We start from the raw sequence: 19,097 nt of genomic DNA on the forward strand, positions 1-19,097 counted from the left end.
CTATGTATAGTTGAAACATAGCCGACCCTATTGTTTTAGTCATGGTAGCTCCCAGTCTAGACTCGTAACGCGTGTACAGTTTTTAAATTTCTTCATCGGTCATGTTATCAATTTTTTTGATGGTATAATTTTCCTCCAAATATTGGGACCATTTTCCACCGGCTGCCAAAGCGGTGCGTCTTTCTCTATGTTTATCTAAAGATTTATCTGTAACTACTTCAGCATGATTCTTTGAGCATTTGTTCGATGAGTTCGTCGCATTCCATAATGTAATACCTAAGGAGATATTTAAGTCTAACATAATAAAATATGACATATCCAATACAGCCCGTAATAATAAACTGTTGCGAAAGAATGAGGATTTCAAGCCACATTATGTCATAATAACTGCTAATGTTCAATTTATCGCATTTTTTGGTGGTATATTTTGCTATATTTTTGCTATAATTTTGCTTAGCAGTTGCTATATTTTTGCTAACAGTTGCTACATTTGCTATAATTTTTCTATATTTGCTGTAATTTTGCCATATTTTTTGCTATAATTTTGCTATCTTTTTGCTATATTTTGTTAAGCAATTGCATAAGCAGCTGGTAGATCGTTTTTTAATACGAGTTTACAGGTTACACACAACCAAATGTTTTCCCATAGACTTCTATAGTAACGTTATGATTTTTTTAAAAATAACTAAGCATTCAACAGCTATTACCTGTACGTGTGTGCACAGTTTGGCCTTAGAGCAGCAATAAAAAAAATAAAAATGACTAGCTTAGCCAGCTCCTTTTCCGAGTACCGGAAGCTAAACACACCACCCCCAGTTTCGCACCAAATGTCACCGACTTGAAAATAGCTGTGGTCACATTCAGCATAAGTCATCATGTTGAAAAAGACAGTACTAAATATAGAAAAACATGGTCAGTTTTAATAACTGGATGGATGTACATTTGAAAGACTGCACTGAAGGCTCCCTACGAAAACCGCACTCTCCAAACTGGTACTGATTTGGTGTAGTAGAACCTGTAGACAAATCAGAATATATTTGCACTTGTCAAATCTGTGATTTATATGTTGTATATATATGTAGCTTCTCAGAAAAAAAATGGAAATTGGATTAAACTTCACTACTTGTTCCTATCCAGCATGTCTATATGGCACCAGAATACATAGTTTTGATGCACAGAAAGAGTTGTGAGAGTTTAATGATGTACACTTCATCAATGTTTTACAAAAGGTATTTCTGTATTAATAAAGAAGTTTTTACCTTCATGCACTGACCATGGAAGTTCATTTATATTTCATAAAATATGGTGGTCAGGGGTCAATTCTATAAATGATTGAGGCTGCATAGATCATATCACCCTAAAATATTTTTTCGACTAAAAAAATTGAACAAATCTTTAAACCTCAAAACCAGTTACAATACATATTTAAAATTGAGTAGTGGTCTGTTGTTTGCCTTCCTTTGCTGACATCATCAGAACATAGCAGAGTCTGCAACATTCATGGAATATGGTTTTGACACTCATGACATGATGCGATTGATATTGTTTGAGATTGCTCGAACTTACACCATCCATTGTTTATATAATTAAACACTCAAATGGCTGTCAGCATTTGGTAAATCATCTATGGAGGGGCTATCACAAATGTTTGTGCTTTCATATACTCCAAAAATCAAAAGTATAATCCTCTATGATATAGGCTGATGACATAAGTACACATGGAAAGGAATCAGAAAAAAATCTCAAAATTGGACAGAGAGCATGGAATTCAGGCCAACAATAAGCAAGGGACACATTTAGCAGCTTTAAAGTCATCATATATGTAAGGCTGGATAATGAACTTTACCAGAAAATAGGAAATAAAGGGGTGCATTGTTAACAGCAATCTCAGACACTGACCAGTGAACCATACCGCCTATTAAAGCCGAGAAATTGAAATGGACCCTCAAGTAGAAAAAAGCTTTTTGAAACCACAACATGGAAGGAAATTACACTTAACTCTATTGATTTATTTAGTTAAGACTTTAAAATACTCACAGGACATCAAACATTCTTACTGTTTAATGTTTCAAGGTGGCTAAACTTGCTTATTTCAGTTATTTGCCAGTTTCAATGAAACAAAGTTAAAATTCCATATAATTTTGAAAATGTACAGCTTATCCTGACATAAATGTAATTCTTTTTATTCACAATTAACAGTGTCATGCAATACCAGCTTAAAATAGTGTTTCTCTCCAATAATTTATGGGATTATAGGGGAATGAAAGATACAATGCATTTTGCTACACAGGGGAGATAATTTAGTTTTGTCGAACACTATCACATTCTTTACAGATGATTTCAGAACCATAATGTTACATTCCAAAAGAGCCAGTGGATATTATTTTCATCTAAGCAGGTTCTGGGACTGGTGTATAGCCCTTACTTCATGTTTGCAAACTAAAAAACTGCACAGTGAGGCATTAAAGGGGAAGTGTACACGTAAAAATCACTTTCTTTCTTTTTCTAAACAAAACGCAATTTTAGAATTAGTTAGTATCTGTGTTTGAAAATATACACTAATTTTTTTTCACAGTGAAAGTAGGAAGCTCACAATAGTGTGAAAATGATATGCCGTTATGAGGCCTTCGTTTTACGAGCGAAATAGGCCTGAGTTATCCCCCTTAGATTATGACGTAATTGGTGCCAATTCAACTGGGTCCCTGTCTATTCTCAACACAAATGATATCAAGGACCAGTTTGCGGTAAAACAACATGGTCTACGACACACTCCGGCGCAGTGGTGACTCAGCATAACACAATTCTGGCTGGCATCTGAGATGCTAGAATCACAAAACTGTACCTACACCACGTGAAGCGGCTCTAACAAAGCATGATGACGTCATAATGTTTATCAATTGGCACCAATGACGTCATATTGCAAGGGGCATAAGCCATGGTGTTTTTGTTATGGAAATAGAACACTTGGTAAACGTGAAAAATATAAATCGTTTTAGTGCAATAAATATGTTAATTAAATATGATGTTTTTATATTTTTGTCTATGACACTTCTATGTTAACACTTTTAATGTGGAAAAAGTACAAGAAAAAATGGTTCATTTCCGTGTGAACTTGCCCTTAAAGGGAGCACTGTCAGAAATGTCTAGTGCATGAGGGTGATCTTATTATGGCACTTGATAGTGAGCAACAGAGGGGCCTCAAGTGGACTGGGGGTCTTAAATGTACTTACTGTACCTACATGTCCAAGTTCCACAACTTCTACAAGGTAATAAAGCGCAGCGAGGCAAAACAAGGGTTGTCGATCACACACTGCCAACACCGGACTTCGGATCAGCTTCTCCAAATGCCAAATTCGATGTCGAAACTCCTACTTCTTCTGCATGAGTGCACATATACCTCCCCAGTCAACATCAGGCATGTGAAAAGCTGAAAAAAGTGTTCAGACAATATCAAATGGCAAACCAGTTTGGATATAACAGCCAGGAGTCAGTTCTTGAGGGGACAAAATAATTATTTGAAAGTTATATGAGTGAAAAATAAGTCTGTTTTAAGAAACGTAATAGAAAAATAGCATCATTCATTCACACAAGAGCACCTAACAGAAAGACATATTGGTATGCTACATTGTTTACTATAAATAAGGGGATGTTTGACATATTCTGCTGTCAGCAGTGTACATGCTTCATATTCAAGATAACGGCATCGCGTAACTTGACTGGCAAGCGATTGACACAAGGCAGAAATTGTTGTGGCAGTGGTGACTTTATCCTAATTTGTTGTCAAATTCATCAGTTTCAACAAATTCAGAAGGCAGGAGGAGGGTTTGTTGGACAGAGGTACCCTGGGGGGTTCGTGCTGAGTTCGACCACAATACGAAGCAACATTCATTTCCAGCCCATCCAAATGCTCCATTCAACCCAAAATGTCCCCAACTTCACTGTCATTATTTTTAAATTTGCCTCCATGGTGTATCCATGGTGAAATATAAACAGAAAAGCATGTAAAGTATGAATTACTGAAATGTGCACTCACCCTACAGGTTACACACAACCAAATGTTTTCCCATAGACTTCTATAGTAACGTTATGATTTTTTTAAAAATAACTAAGCATTCAACAGCTATTACCTGTACGTGTGTGCACAGTTTGGCCTTAGAGCAGCAATAAAAAAAATAAAAATGACTAGCTTAGCCAGCTCCTTTTCCGAGTACCGGAAGCTAAACACACCACCCCCAGTTTCGCACCAAATGTCACCGACTTGAAAATAGCTGTGGTCACATTCAGCATAAGTCATCATGTTGAAAAAGACAGTACTAAATATAGAAAAACATGGTCAGTTTTAATAACTGGATGGATGTACATTTGAAAGACATAAAAATCTTACAGAATATCCTCCAATCACAGCCTGCAGATATCTCTCGATCTGCACTGAAGGCTCCCTACAAAAACCGCACTCTCCAAACTGGTACTGATTTGGTGTAGTAGAACCTGTAGTGCTTCGTTGCTGCTAACAGTTTTCTGACTTTATCTTGTTCGGACTTGGTATAAATAACATCATTTTCGTGTTAACATTCCTCGAATGAATCTCGGTCTTTGCAATGAAACAAGGCAACCCATTTGGTCTGCTCTCTGATATCTTTGAGGACAGAGTTGTATTTTTGGGTAAGTACCCAAATGCTATGTTGAGTATGCCGTCCGGAGAATGCTAAATATGAAAGCATATCTTTCTTTTTGGTTAGTTCTTTACTTGCGCTGCAGTCGTCTATTATGAAAAGCTTTGATTCTCCTTTGTATTTTTCGTGACATACTCGTAAACAGTCTTGTAACCGATCGCCTGGATCAACTTTGTACACCCCGGGATCATTCATTACCCAATCTCTTGATAGGTATGTTTTATTAACGCTTATGGTCGGACACAGAATAATAATATGGGCGAAAACATTCCGATAATGACTTTCTAAAATATCTAGAATAAAAGCTGTTTTTCCACAACCCGTTTGCCTGCAGATGATAGCGTAGTGCGGTTCTTTAGGTAAAAGATTATTAATAGATTGCTTGCACGAATCGTCCATTCTGTATATTAAGTTGCGCATCCATAATGATAATCATTTTCTATTCTCCTCACACTGCCGTGTAGTTGGTCATCGTCCGTGTTGAGCCATAGCGCGTACTTCGTGGTGAGGTATGCACCCATCGATACATCCCCGAGAGACAGATCTTTCACGACTGCGTTAACTTCTGGGCTTCGTTTTATAGAAGGGAGTTTTTTAATCTCATCCCACTGATACGCTAGCATTCCTTGTCTATATAGTTGATTAGGAACGCCCTCGATAGTCAATTCTGCTTTTGTAACCTTGGGATTGTAGAACTTCTCAGTATTTCTTTTAAATGCATCGGAGGGGTCCTCGAACAACATTAAAATACCCTTCAACGACCTCATGGGGACGTTTAGATTGATATTCCACGTCGTATCTCTTTTGCTCCTCGTGATCTTTCAGTGTCGCAGCACGCGATTGTACAAAATGGCTAAACTTCCGGTATACTTGTTACGAATTTGTCTGGCTAATTCGTGATCTGTTATCATATCATACTCCAACGAGATATTTTCAGTGGAATAGCTAGCATCTTCAGCAGCTCTGATTACTCTACCGTAGTCATTAAAAGTGAGTTCATATTCTAGGGATGCTTGATAAAAGGGCATGTGGGAATAGCACGACCTATGTTCTGAACAGGCTCCCTGTTAACGTCGGCAGAAGTCAAATTAATCGTGTGCGCCGAGATTAGGAAAGCGAACCAGAAGTGTTTGATTCTGATCAATGGTACTCTGGTTATTAGTTATAGTTACAGACTGACGAATTGCTTTGCCCCCTAATGGATCTCGAAGTCTACGTTGTGGGTTTAACTTGCGTCCGTATTGCGAAGACATTGTTATATTGAAATTATGTAACCTTATGTTTAATATTAAAATGGAAGATTTTAATCTAGATGATTTTGATAACCCTAGTACAATCGAAGAGGGTACTGATGAAACCAGCTTTATGAATCTTAACGATGAACTTTTACAATCAACCGTTAATGATTTTTACAATACCTTTGAAGATGTTAGTCCTATTGGTCGTGACTATTCAAAGTTTACGATAGATAGTAAAGGAATATTGCGACTGCGTGGCTCTCCGGATATTGACCTTCTGCATTATCATACTCGTAAGCCCCTAGCCTTGTCTACAATAGCCATTAAACATGGCATCGACTTTGTTCGTAATGAATTAGGTTTTGTAGACTACTCACGACGAGAAAAACTTTCCGCGAAGACTACTAAGGTTCTTCGGACTGTGCCTGATGAACTAGGTACCATAGATAATTTGGAAGAAAGCTCGAAGCTGGCCTCGGACTCGGAGAAATCTTGGATACCTACTACGATAATTCCACAGTCAGTGTATCACCATATTCAGACTTCAGTATTAGGGAATTACGAGGTCTTGACAAGGCAATGCAAACAATGCGGGGACAACTCATCAATAATATAGCCAAGCTATCCAAACTCGACAAGCATATAGCTTATGAGAAAACAAAACTTGAACAAGCGGGTGATGAATTCAGTAGACGCCGCATTACAGAAAGATTGCGTAACTTAGAAGACGAAAGATCCGCCCGCCTCGAGGCTGCTTCCAGTAATAGAAAGGCACTTCCTTCAAAAATCAGTCGAATTCGAGAAACTATCGATCAAGTCCTCAACGATGATACTACACTGGCCGATAAAATTAAAACATTGTTCAGAGAACAAGGAATAACCATTGCCAGTATTTTAACCGCATTGGGATTTATTATATCGACTTTGACTCTCGCGTTAACCGGTGGTACAGGGGGTGGTACACCGCCTAGTGATAGGGATGGTATAAAAGAATGGATAAAAAGCATTTAAAAGCATTAGGTTCAGCACTGGGAAAGCAGCGTCTGCACTTCCTGGTATAATAGGGAGTATAGTTTCCTGGCTCTTGAATTTATTAGCTAAGACCACCACTTGGCTTAGTCAAAACTGGTGGGCACTGATCATAGCAATTGCAGGGCTGTTGTACGTATCCGCTAAGAACTATTTAACCAAATCAGTTCGCTAAGAACTGTTTATCCAAATCATGAGTAAACCAGCCGCGACTCCACCTTCTACAAGCGCTGTTTTTTCATCGATATGTTGTTGATTTTTACCTACAATATGTGGTGGTACTTGGGGTTGTGCGTTAGTAGATGTGTTAGTCTGTGGCTTGACTATTCCCGTTTCGCCTGTGTTTGTTTGCGTTATTAATTTGGTGTTAATATCTGAATTTATACCTGGTTTTTGTTGATCGCTACAATAACAATTTTATTATTATAACCTATCACTTGACCGATCTTAAGTTCCATATTACTCGGAGACATGTCAGGGGTTGAAAAATTATTAAAAATGTTACTTGACCAAGGGCAAGTATGACCAACATTCTCACTTGCCCTATTACTACTAGCCCAAAATCAAGCTAATAAATTCAGTAAAATGTTACTGCTGCAGAACTGAGAATAAGAGATACACCTGTCCTTGGATTTCTGTGATAAATGATTAAAACTAACCCTTTTGTCTCATATATTTACCATGTTTACTCTACATCTCATGTACACAGTGAGTGACAGTCTGCCGTATTTTCTTGAGTATAGTGCGCACCCATGTATAATGCGCACCCCCATCTAGCAGGATTAATATTTTTTGGAAAAAAAAAAATTTGAATATTATGCGCAGAAAAAAATTACACCATACCCTTTCAGCGAAGTCCAGCAAACGAACGGGTGCTGAGAAACTTCGTCAGTACAAATTCGAAATTTGAGATAAAAAATCACCAGACATGTTTATTTACCGTTTAAATAGTATTTATTGTTCTGCTAGGCATTGTTTTATATCTAGGGATTAAGATTACCTTGTGTATTTTCTCGTAAACTAAGCCGGAAACAGCAATCAGCTGTACACACGTTTTCTTGGAATCGACCGGTGATTCGGTCAAGACACACCCAATGATATAACTTTATTGGATTTTTAATGCAAGGATCGGCAACAATTATATCTGAAACTATTTTATTTATCAGGAATAATATATTCCGTTATTTTCTTAATTATATGCAGCCTTTACTAAACATATTTAAAATAATAATAACCCTAAGCGAAGCAGCTGATCGCTGTTCCCGGGTATTATTTTTTACATGGAACATGTCTGACCAGTCACTGTTACGGCTCACGCGCACGTGATCACGTGATCGCGAGAATTTCATGTTAACATAGAATCGTCAAACAAAAACAAATATGACTTTTAACGAGTCAAAGTATGTCATTTATGATATATGTATCCATTCCATTCTCTGTCAACTAAAGTTCGTTTCAAGGCGTCAATAACGGTGTTCTGACCGTGGTTGCTGTTAATAACGGTGAGTTGTGCAGTGATTGTCACACACGATTTCGCCGAAATTAATAAAAACAATATTATAAGGAATTTCGAATAAGATTAATGAAGTAAGTTACAAACATAAGTCCAGATATACAAAGAACACTTTTTATAGCCAGACAGTGTAATTACATAATTATTTTGCGTACTTCAGTATGGATTTGTTGACATGGTATTTCCGGTGTTTCGTGCTCACGGTAATGTCTTTCCATGGGGGAAAAAAACATCTAAACTCATAATTCGTGTTTAATGCGCACCCCCTTCTACACAGCTGTGTTTTTTCGAAAAAATGTGTGCACTATACTCAAGAAAATACGGTAATCAACACATTTGCTGCTGCATGGACCAAGCATTGGTACAGGCTCAGGTTTAGCCTCTTTCACTAAAGACAAGATATGCCTTGATCTTGGTCTGTTGTGAAGCCATTCCATAATGGCAGGTCTTTGATCAAAATCTGAACGTTTCTTTGAACCAGGTGTCATAATTGTCAGTGTATGACAAAGTATCTTTTGGTTTAGAGCTGTTCTGTGGTGAGTTTTAACTAGGTTCATGCTTGAAAACATTCTCTCACAAATAGACGTTCCTTGACTAACCACAAGCATGAGTTCAACAAGTTTACAGATATGTTAGAACTCGTCAGGTGTATTTTCAAGCAGCCGCTGTTATGTATCAAGAACTGGTCTGGTGCAGCCTTTCAGGTGCCCTTTTAGGTCAGCTCAGTCAGGTCGGTGCTACCATACACAGACAGGGGCTCTCTTTGAGTTGGCCATTCTGTGAAGTCAAACACAGAGAAATGCTTGAGAGGCTTCTGTTTGAAGCATGAAAATCTCTTATCTAAGTAGGTGATGATGCCATCAACAAGTGATATGAGGAATGTATCATCTTTAAAGATGACAGGGGGGCACCATCAAAAGAGGATTTCTCATGGTTGTACATTTTTGAAAAGTATTCCATACTCTCTCCTGCTCCAACAGGATCAATTTTACAGTTTAAGAGCTTCATAACAAGACCTTCAATTGCTGAAGGGACTTCAATAATGAGAAGGTCTTCCTTCTGGAAGAGAAGAGATACCTCTGTGAGGATAGGAAGGACATCAAGAAGGATGCACATAGTTTTCACAAATGAAACTGTCTTCATTTTCCTCAGCCATCCCTGACACTTGGCACTTTGATCTGATCTACCAGCGGCCACACTTTCTAAGTGATTGAGCTTATCTTCAGTGCTGTAACAGCTCGGATTTTGCTCGCAAGCCATCTCACCTGTTTCACATTAGACAGATTGGCAAGATCAGTATTGAATATGTCATACACCGACTTGAGTTCCCTTCTCATTTTTGGACTATAATGGTAGAACTTGAAAACTTGTTTCAAGACATCTTCAAAATTTGACAGACTAGGAAGATGTTTGATAGCATCCAATACAGCCAGTTCAAGCTTATGTGCTACGCAATGCACTGGTACAACATGTTTTGCTTGTTTGCATATTTTTGCTGCTACACCACCTTTGCTGCCAAGCATGACTGAAGCACCATCAAAATTCACGGATACTAAACTAGGACCACTAGCTTCTGTAGTACTCAACAGATCATCAAAACAAATGTCAACTGATTCAACAGCTTTTCTAATTCCGTCAAGCATACCATCAGCATGACATTGTTCGAGAGGTACTGTTCCTGCATGGAAGGAAACTGGTTGACCATGGCTTACATATCTCATAAAGACAGTTTCTTGTTCCAAGTTGACACCGTCTGTGCTTCCATCACTTACAATTGTCACAAATCTGGCTTTCTTCAGTTCGGGAATAAATTCCTTCTGGAGAGAACATGCAATGGCTTTGATAAACTCGCTTGCACCTGCAATGTTCCTATACTTGTTCCCAATGTCAACACCAACACAGTCAAGTAGGTCCAAATTAAACTCAAAATCACTGAGCTGTTTCCCCCGGTAAGCAACATGGAATGCAGTAATGAATAATTTTCTTTCACAATAGGACTCACATTGTCAGTGCTACATGGGGGCCAAGACAAGGGCGTGGTCACATCGCAGCTGCCGCTGGTACTTGCTGTACTTCAGCGTTGAGCGTCTCTCTCATATGACATACCCTCCAAATGTACATCTAATGTATCGTGACTTTTCAAATACTCAATTCTGAAATTTGAACATCCATCAATAATAAAAGGTCTCTTACGATTGCGAGCGTGTATGTTTGGGTACTTTGAACAAATGGTGCACTTCATGACTTTGGCTGTGTCATCATACGCAACCCAAGGAAACTGGTCTTTCCACCCAGCGATGAATGTTCGTTTTCGTTTACATTCGTCATACTTCTTATTCTTGGACGATATACAACTTTCAGAATTTCCCTCTGCCTTCCTTTTAAGTTCGTCCCCACCGCCAAAGAAACTTAAAATAGACCGCTGAGACATGATCAGCCATGTGCGGTACTGGCAATAAAAATTGTTATTGCAGATACCCCTCTGGGTGCTAATGAGGCAAAGGGAGGCTACTCTTTCCTTTACTAGCTTACTCATTTGAAACTTTTACTTACTCGCTGTTGCACTCTTCAATATAGCGCTAACTCGGTTATTGTGTGCGGTAGCACAATGTTCCCAAAACTTATATACACTTTTAGTAAACTCAAGTCACTGACACAATGTCATTTCCCCATCGCAAAAACATTACCACCTGCACGCAACACCGGAAATACCAATCAACAAATTCCGCAATTAATTCCTATTATTACACTATCTGGTTATAAAAAAACAACATGTTTGTTGTGTACCTTGACATATGTTTGTAGCATATTTTATTAATTTTATTCAAAATTTCATTCAATACAGTTTAGATCAATTTTGGCGAATAAAGTCGGAAAATGTTTCAACCTCGCGTTACAATTTCCAAGAAATGTCAACTGTCTGTCCTTCCATTTCCAAGAAGCATGTGCCATATATGGAAATGTTACTACGATTTAACAATGAAACAAGCCTGGTTCTCGTTGTTGACCTGTCTGACATAGAAATGTATTAATCCCATTGATTGACTGGTGTAGCTGTATGCAAATTACATTGTCAGTCTGGGACACTAACAAAATATTAGCCAATCAAATACCGTAACATGATCACATGGTTACATTCGCGTGAAACTTGACCCAGTTCATTTTGTGTGCTGTACTTGTCCACGGGCATGCTAGATAATACACGCCCGACATCTAAACCTTTCTTGGCACGGGCGTCGGGCAATGGTATTTTTCAACCCCTGCATGTATAGTCCCGGCGCATAAACGAAGTCTACTTTGGATTGAGCGTACTGTAATACATCTTGATAAGGTTTTATAGAAGATGGTATGTCAACTGGTGAATAAATAGCATCCTCCACGCTTGCGACAAACTGTTTTTGTCCATCGAGTGCTGTCCCAGAACCGATAATGGATGTTCGTGTTTGCGATTGTGCACTGAGAATTGCCCATACATAAGTTCTTATTGATTCATGAACTCTTACAACTCCTGGATTAGTAAAATTATTTTCTGTTTTATCATTAAGAAATTCATTCCAAGCATTTGCGGTATCATTCAGTTGCACAAATTTTGTAACAATATAAGTCAAACCACCCTTTAAACTCATAAGAGAACCTCTCCAATCGTTACTCGAAAGTTCCCAGCCATGATTAAGATTATGTAATCTTACAAAAAATTGTTTTTCTGTAACAACTTAAATGGATTGAATGGTTGATTAGTTTTATAAACTAAATCATCGCTTTCTTCTTTAACAGTGTTTTGTCCACTGTACGGAACACCTAGACCATGGTTAATTCCTTTAATACGCCAATCTTTACTCGTAGCAATATTAAATTCCTGACAAATACGTTCATACGCGAACCTATTGTACGGATTATTTGATGCATTACATGCTCAATCCTGCGGTAATTGGGCACTAATTTCTTTAAGTATACGTCTAATCTGATAGTACACGTGAAATGATAAAACAGACTTATTTAGTTCAAATCCTGGGACATAAAGAGATACACCACATCCTGTTGTTGCACACCATATGGCAAAGTTTAACTGATTCTGCCAAAATTGCATCGGATTGTGAAACCATTCGTGCACCATTTTATCGCTAGTTGCCATGAACCTATATTTTTCAAAGAAATCCGGGAATTCAACAAAAAAATAAGCATCAGAGGCACTTACTAAAATCGACTGATTAGTAATATAAGTTGATTTCATATTTAAGTTATGATATAGTATCATTGTATATTTAATATGTATGTTACACTCCCGAGAATAACAAATGGTCAGTCTATTGAACTGCTTCATACTATCGATAAGTCGGATGGACAACTTGAAGTCGCTCTCTGCGATGTAACGTATTACCCGCGGTGGACCAATATAAGTGCTGCGAGACATAATTATGAGTTTTTAATATTTGATGTAGACATGCACATTATACCTGATGGGTATTACAGCATATGCTCACTCAATGATGAAATTTTTAAACCTTTGGGACATGGTCTCACACAAAATGAGTCGAATGGGATGCTGATTTTTAGAGCTGGAGAAAGGGCTGGAGTAAAGCTTCTCCCATACTTAGAAGTTACACTTGGATTTGCATGCGGAGAAGTAATACCACCCAACTATACATTGCATGGAGTTAAATTACCCGATTTAGTTCCCTATAAAGAGTTGTGCATCCATCTTGATCAGATCAGTACAACGGATAATATTCAACTCGAAAGTCCTTCAACTCTACTCAGAGCTGTTCCAGTCAAAGATGAAAAATCCAATAGCGGTAGAACGGAATCTTTCTCATCATTACAATATAAAAAATTAAAGCGGGGTATTATTTCAGACCTCCAAATTTCTGTATTAGATGTAAAACACCAACCTGTACATATAGGATACTTGAGTGTAACACTCCATATTATAAATAATGGTTGATTCATCAGGCCCTGGAACACTCAGACAATGTAATACAATTGCGCTTTCCGATCTCGGAGACACAGAAGCATTCGGTAAACCCAGTACCGATGGTAAGTTATACGCTTTACACTTACAAGATAATGTATACAAGCGGAAAGAAGTTACATTCACAGGTAATCTTAAAAACACTTTGTACAATCTTACTCTCAACGATGATAATAAATGGACCATGGTTGAAGCAAACATCGAGTGGCTACTGAATATCGTCATTACACCACCGTATGTGATGATGGGTAAGGCACATAATTTTACTAAGATAATAGATAGTGGGATCATACTCGGGGCTTATATCCCGTTAAAACGAAAAAGTGTGTTAGTCTCTACCCTGCGAGAAAACCCAGGTCATATGTTATTTAGTCGTCCGGCATAAAAAAATGTTAGTTTAAATTTGGTTACTGAATTCAATGATATTAAACAGAACTTGAGTGCAATACCTAATCTTTCTACGCTTATTATTGAAGTCTTGTTCGGAGATGCACAGAAAGATGCCTTTGAAATATTACCAGGTTTATCGATTAAATGGCTAAAGAAACACCAACGTCAACGTTGCAGTATTATTCATATTGGAGCATCACCCGTTGCAACCCTTGAGGGGGTCCAAATTATTAAAAGTGGCAGCATTTCTCTTACTAAGATATTCATGCCGTATTGATAAGGTTGATGTATACTCTCAAAACATTGAAGCAAGACCAATTAAAGACTATTATATGACCGTAATATACACTATGAGTTTATATCCGGCGCTCAATGAGGCATCTGAAAAGATGGATACTGTTGATAGATTTCAATTACATCAAATAAACGACATAAAACATCGAATAGAGAAGGAGAGGGAGTTGAGACTTGGATTGTATAAAAAGTATCGCAGAGCCGTGAATGCTCTAGACGGAGTTGACACCGCACTTGTAACGGCTGGCATGTTGGCTTATTATCAACTATAATCGCCACGCCTATCGCACTTGGCATGGAAATAGCAGCTGGAGTCTCAGGACTGGCAGGAATAGCAATCAAATTCATTTCTCTTAAGTTGCAAAAGAAAGCATTAAAACACGATAATATTCGGATACTCGCCAAAGCAAAGTTGAACAGCGTTGAGGATCATATTTCAACAGCAATGGCTGATTGTAAGATATCCGAGGAGGAGTTTCGTTTAGTGTTGTCGGAACTCACCAAATACAATGCAATGAAGCAGGAGATTCGATATAATTCTCATAAGACCAGTGGTATAAGCGAAGACCAGAAAAAAAAGTTCATAGAACAGGGGAGACAACAAGTGCGTCAATTATTCCATGCCAAAACCAAAGAACTGGTTGGAGATTAAAAATAGATTGCTTACTATCATTAGATCACACAGCATAAATAATCATACATTCATTTAGAAGAATGCTTACGTAAATATATAATAATGGAGAATTACAAACCAACAAAGGAAGATCTCGAAAAAGCTATCGAAGCATTTATGCTCAGGGACAAAATTATCAAATGGAGAGAATTACAAGGTATATATTATATCAGTGATGTCAAACCAACCAAATCGGTCATCAATTGTTTCTTTCCAATTACCAAGAAGAGTATATAGTCTGGTCTCCTAGTAAAATGAACGAAGAACTTAGTAAAAATGTTGAATATCACTTTGTTAAAAATAATGGTATACGTACAGTATTAGTAAAAATAATAGAGAATATTTTCATTACAATTAAGTTTAATCTCATGACTATCGTTGAATCGCATCATCATTTTTGCATAAAAAATTCCCCCTGTAGTGGTGGTATAGGTATATAAATCTGGCTCCAGTGGAGTTGCGGCAGAACCATCATTACCTATACTACTCGTAGCCTGCCACTCCGAGGATGGTCTCTGACTGCATTTGTCTGTTGCGAACTTTGCCATAAACACCAAATGGTGTTTCTATGGACTTTAAATTGTCTTGCAACATCCCGTTGATTTGATCCTGCTTCAAGCATACCAATGGCTTGCAGACGCTCATTTTCGGACAGGTGTGGCATTTCGTAATGTTGAATAATTGCGTAATTTTGTTGTTTTTCTGGGTGGTTGTTGTCAGCACGATGCTAAACAATGCATATGGAATCCCGTTAACGCACGTTTTTATACCCATTCTTGGGTAGTGAAATGCATGGGGCTTGCATAAAAGTCAACTTTTGCATGGAATGCATGCTTTTCTGTAGCAGTTGCATTTTTTGTGACTTGATTCCATACATGTACTACAATACTGAAAACCAAACTTTACTTGTTTGAAAAATACACTAAAATATTGATGTCACAGGAACTTTTGTTGTTGAGTATATATAAACGCATAAGTAATCAGCTTTTGCAACAAACCACCTCAGTGAGTGTGTTAAAATTTAACGTGGCATCAGCATTATTTCAGCCATCTAGGGACAAGAACAAGTTGATATGTATACAATTGAATTGTGTCATGAATACAAAGTTATCTTAACTAAAAAAACTGTTTATGTTGTTTTCCTTCCTATGAGAGGAATTTCACAATCCAAGCTCATCCTTTCTGCAGGGAACTGTGATGGATGATTGTTGCATGACAACGTTTTGCGGCCCATGTGCTTTGTGTCAGATGTCACGTGAGATGGACTACATTCGGAACATGCAACAGTGAGGTCAAGGTCAAGTTTCGAAGACAGGACCCTCCACTCACGAAGGATAAGACCTTCTAATGACCTACAGCTCATCTTTAAGAGAAACAATCTCATTGAAATCACTTAACATTTATGCAATCATATGTACCCCTGTCTACATTATGACCCACGTTACCAGTGAAAGTGCTGATATGAATGGAAACAGTCCATGCTGTGAGAAAGGAACGGTGACGTCAAATGAATGTAAATACTCAGTTACCATCTGTAGTCAACTGAGCAGGACTCTAAACTGTCCTCCAGATGTATAGCAGATCTGATAAGTAAATGGACCATTTTAAACTTTAATATTAGGTTTGGGAGATTTTGTTATCTTTACTTCCTGTTTATAGATATTTCTTACTTTGGGAGAGGATATATATTCAAGCATTACATTATAACCAAGAGCCTTCACACATAGCTCAGACAGAAGGTCAGTGTATGCTCTACTAATAGTTTCACTGAAACGTTTATCTCTTTTTATCATTGATAGACATGCTTTTATGTTCTACATTATGCTGTGACTTATTTGCCATTTAACGAGCAGCCCTCTATCCCTCCGAAAACAACTTCCCTATGTACATTGCATTGTGTCTTGTAAGTGATGGTGTAGCCATGTTCATTGCATTGTGTCTTGTATGTGATGCTGTAGCCATGTACACGTATTGTGTCTTGTATGTGATGCTATAGCCATGTACAATGCATTGTGTCTTGTACGTGATGCCATAGCCATGTACATTGCATTGCGTCTTGTACGTGATGATGCAGCCATGTACACACATTGTGTCTTGTAAGTGATGCTATAGCCATGTACATTGCATTGTGTCTTGTAAGTGATGGTGTAGCCATGTATATTGCATTGTGTCTTGTACGTGATGCTATAACTATGTACATTGCATTGTGTCTTGTTCGTGATGCTATAACTATGTACATTGCATTGTGTCTTGTACTTAATGCTATAGCCATGTACATTGCATTGCATCTTGTAAGTGATGGTGTAGCCATGTACATTGCATTGTGTCTTGTACGTGATGCTATAACTATGTACATTGCATTGTGTCTTGTTCGTGATGCTATAGCTATGTACATTGCATTGTGTCTTGTACTTAATGCTATAGCCATGTACATTGCATTGCATCTTGTAAGTGATGCTATAGCCATGTACATGCATTGTGTTGTGTCAAGTATGTGATGCTATAGCCTTGTACCTTGTATTTTAGAGCAAACTTTATTTCCTAACAAGATCACCCCAATGCTACAACTGACTTGACCTTATGGAGACGCTCACTTCTCCGTCCGTTTCTGAAGTATAAGAATTTTATAATTTTTACACATTGAATATTGGCCCAATCGACCAGAGAGATAAACATAAGTGTTGTTATACAGATGCATGTAGTATTTTTTGTACATACATGTTCTTATGGGTTTGACTTTTTAAAATAAATGATATTGAGAACTTGTTTTGTTACGTTGCATTAAAGGCATCTTCATATAGGTTGTTTGTTATCCAAGAACTCACAGTTTTTGCTTTTCAGACCCGATGCTGTTCATACTGCAGTGTGGGTGTAATCCACATATGGTGCCTGAGACGCTTTCACTGTCTTCATTCGGTTGCACACCTTGCATGTGGACTTCAAACGAGTATTGGTGCCTGACATTCTTCTTGTATTTTAAGGGGCGGTCGGGTAGCCTGGTGGTTAAAGCGTTCGCTTGTCATGCCGAAGATCCGGGTTAGATTCCCGACATGGGGACAGTCTGTGAAGCCCGTTTCCGGTGTCCCCTGCCGTGATATTGCTGGAATTTTCCCTAAAGGGGTGTAAACCCATACTCACTCACTCTTGTATTTTAAAGTGACCATGTATTTAAGTTACATTTAGTGTGATATCTACCAGTTGTCCTCTATCAACATTCCCGATCAAAGGTTTATTAAAATACTAATTTTACTTTTGTTATAGGTCTCTAACGTATTATACGAGCCCATATTAATAACATGACATTCATGCGGATCATTATGGCTCGGGAATATCTCAATGACATCAGCACGGATTTGATTGCTTGTTCATTTGACACCACACTCCGCAAGCTATATATACTCTTTTTTTGAAGAAACTTAACATAGATGTAAAAACACTTTTTGCCAGATATCTAAAATAATTACATTAAATGAGAACCAAATAAGTCAAACAAAAAGATGATGTGTCTATAATTTGCGAAAACACATGCAAAGCACATAAAGGTAGCGTTTGGGGATCAATTTTACAGCTTCATGCAAATGCAACCGCCTGTAAAAAACGTGCAGTACAGGATCCTGCATTTAGGCATGCAGCCCCCCCAGCTGAATGGGTATAAACAATTACACAACAACGGCTGTTCATACAGTCCAAACGGCACTAGAGGCGTCGACAGAATGCCAAGACTGAATGCAGCTCAACGGAACAACGCCATTGGGAGATTACAAGCTGGAGCAACTCGGCAAGAAGTGGCCAGGCACTTTGGCGTATCCAGACAGACAATCTCTGCACTTTGGACCCTATACAACACCAACAAAGTTGACGACAGACCAAGGTCAGGAAGACCAAGGGTGACATCCCGAGCACAAGATCGATACATCCGGCTGCGACACCTCCAAGACCGCACTACCACAGCCACACAGATCCCTGGGGTACGCAGAATAACAGATCAAACGGTACGCAACAGACTAAGAGAGGCTGGACTTTTTGCACGAAGATCTGTTCGACGTCATGTATTGATACCACGTCATCTGGTGGACCGTCTGCTTTGGTGCCAACCGAGGGTTAGATGGGCACGTGCAAGGTGGAGAAATGTACTGTTTACTTACGAGTCCTGTTTCCTGCTCACACGTGCTGATGGGCGCGCACGTGTCTACAGACGTCGGGGTGAACGTTACACCCAAAACTGTGTGCAGCAGAGTGTCATGGTATGGGCCAGAATTCATCACGGTGGTTGCAAGCTGCATTCACTCTTGGCATTCTGTCACCGCCTCTACTGCCG

At 38.4% G+C, this 19,097-nt stretch overlaps 1 protein-coding gene across 1 annotated transcript in view; it reads left to right on the forward strand.

The window, feature by feature from the left end:
• The window catches only part of LOC139478260 (cornifelin homolog A-like), a 58,358-nt gene extending 40,811 nt beyond the window's left edge, over positions 1 to 17,547 (forward strand). The window contains exon 5 of the mRNA XM_071260676.1: positions 15,968 to 17,547. Within this exon, the coding sequence (XP_071116777.1) occupies positions 15,968 to 16,069 (102 nt within the window). The 3' untranslated portion in view covers positions 16,070 to 17,547. The remainder of the gene's footprint in view (positions 1 to 15,967) is intronic.
• The last annotated feature ends 1,550 nt before the right edge of the window (positions 17,548 to 19,097 follow it).

The sequence above is a fragment of the Haliotis cracherodii genome, unplaced genomic scaffold (genome assembly GCF_022045235.1).
Source record: "Haliotis cracherodii isolate W230 unplaced genomic scaffold, xgHalCrac1.p SCAF_1, whole genome shotgun sequence".
NCBI lineage: Eukaryota > Metazoa > Mollusca > Gastropoda > Lepetellida > Haliotidae > Haliotis > Haliotis cracherodii.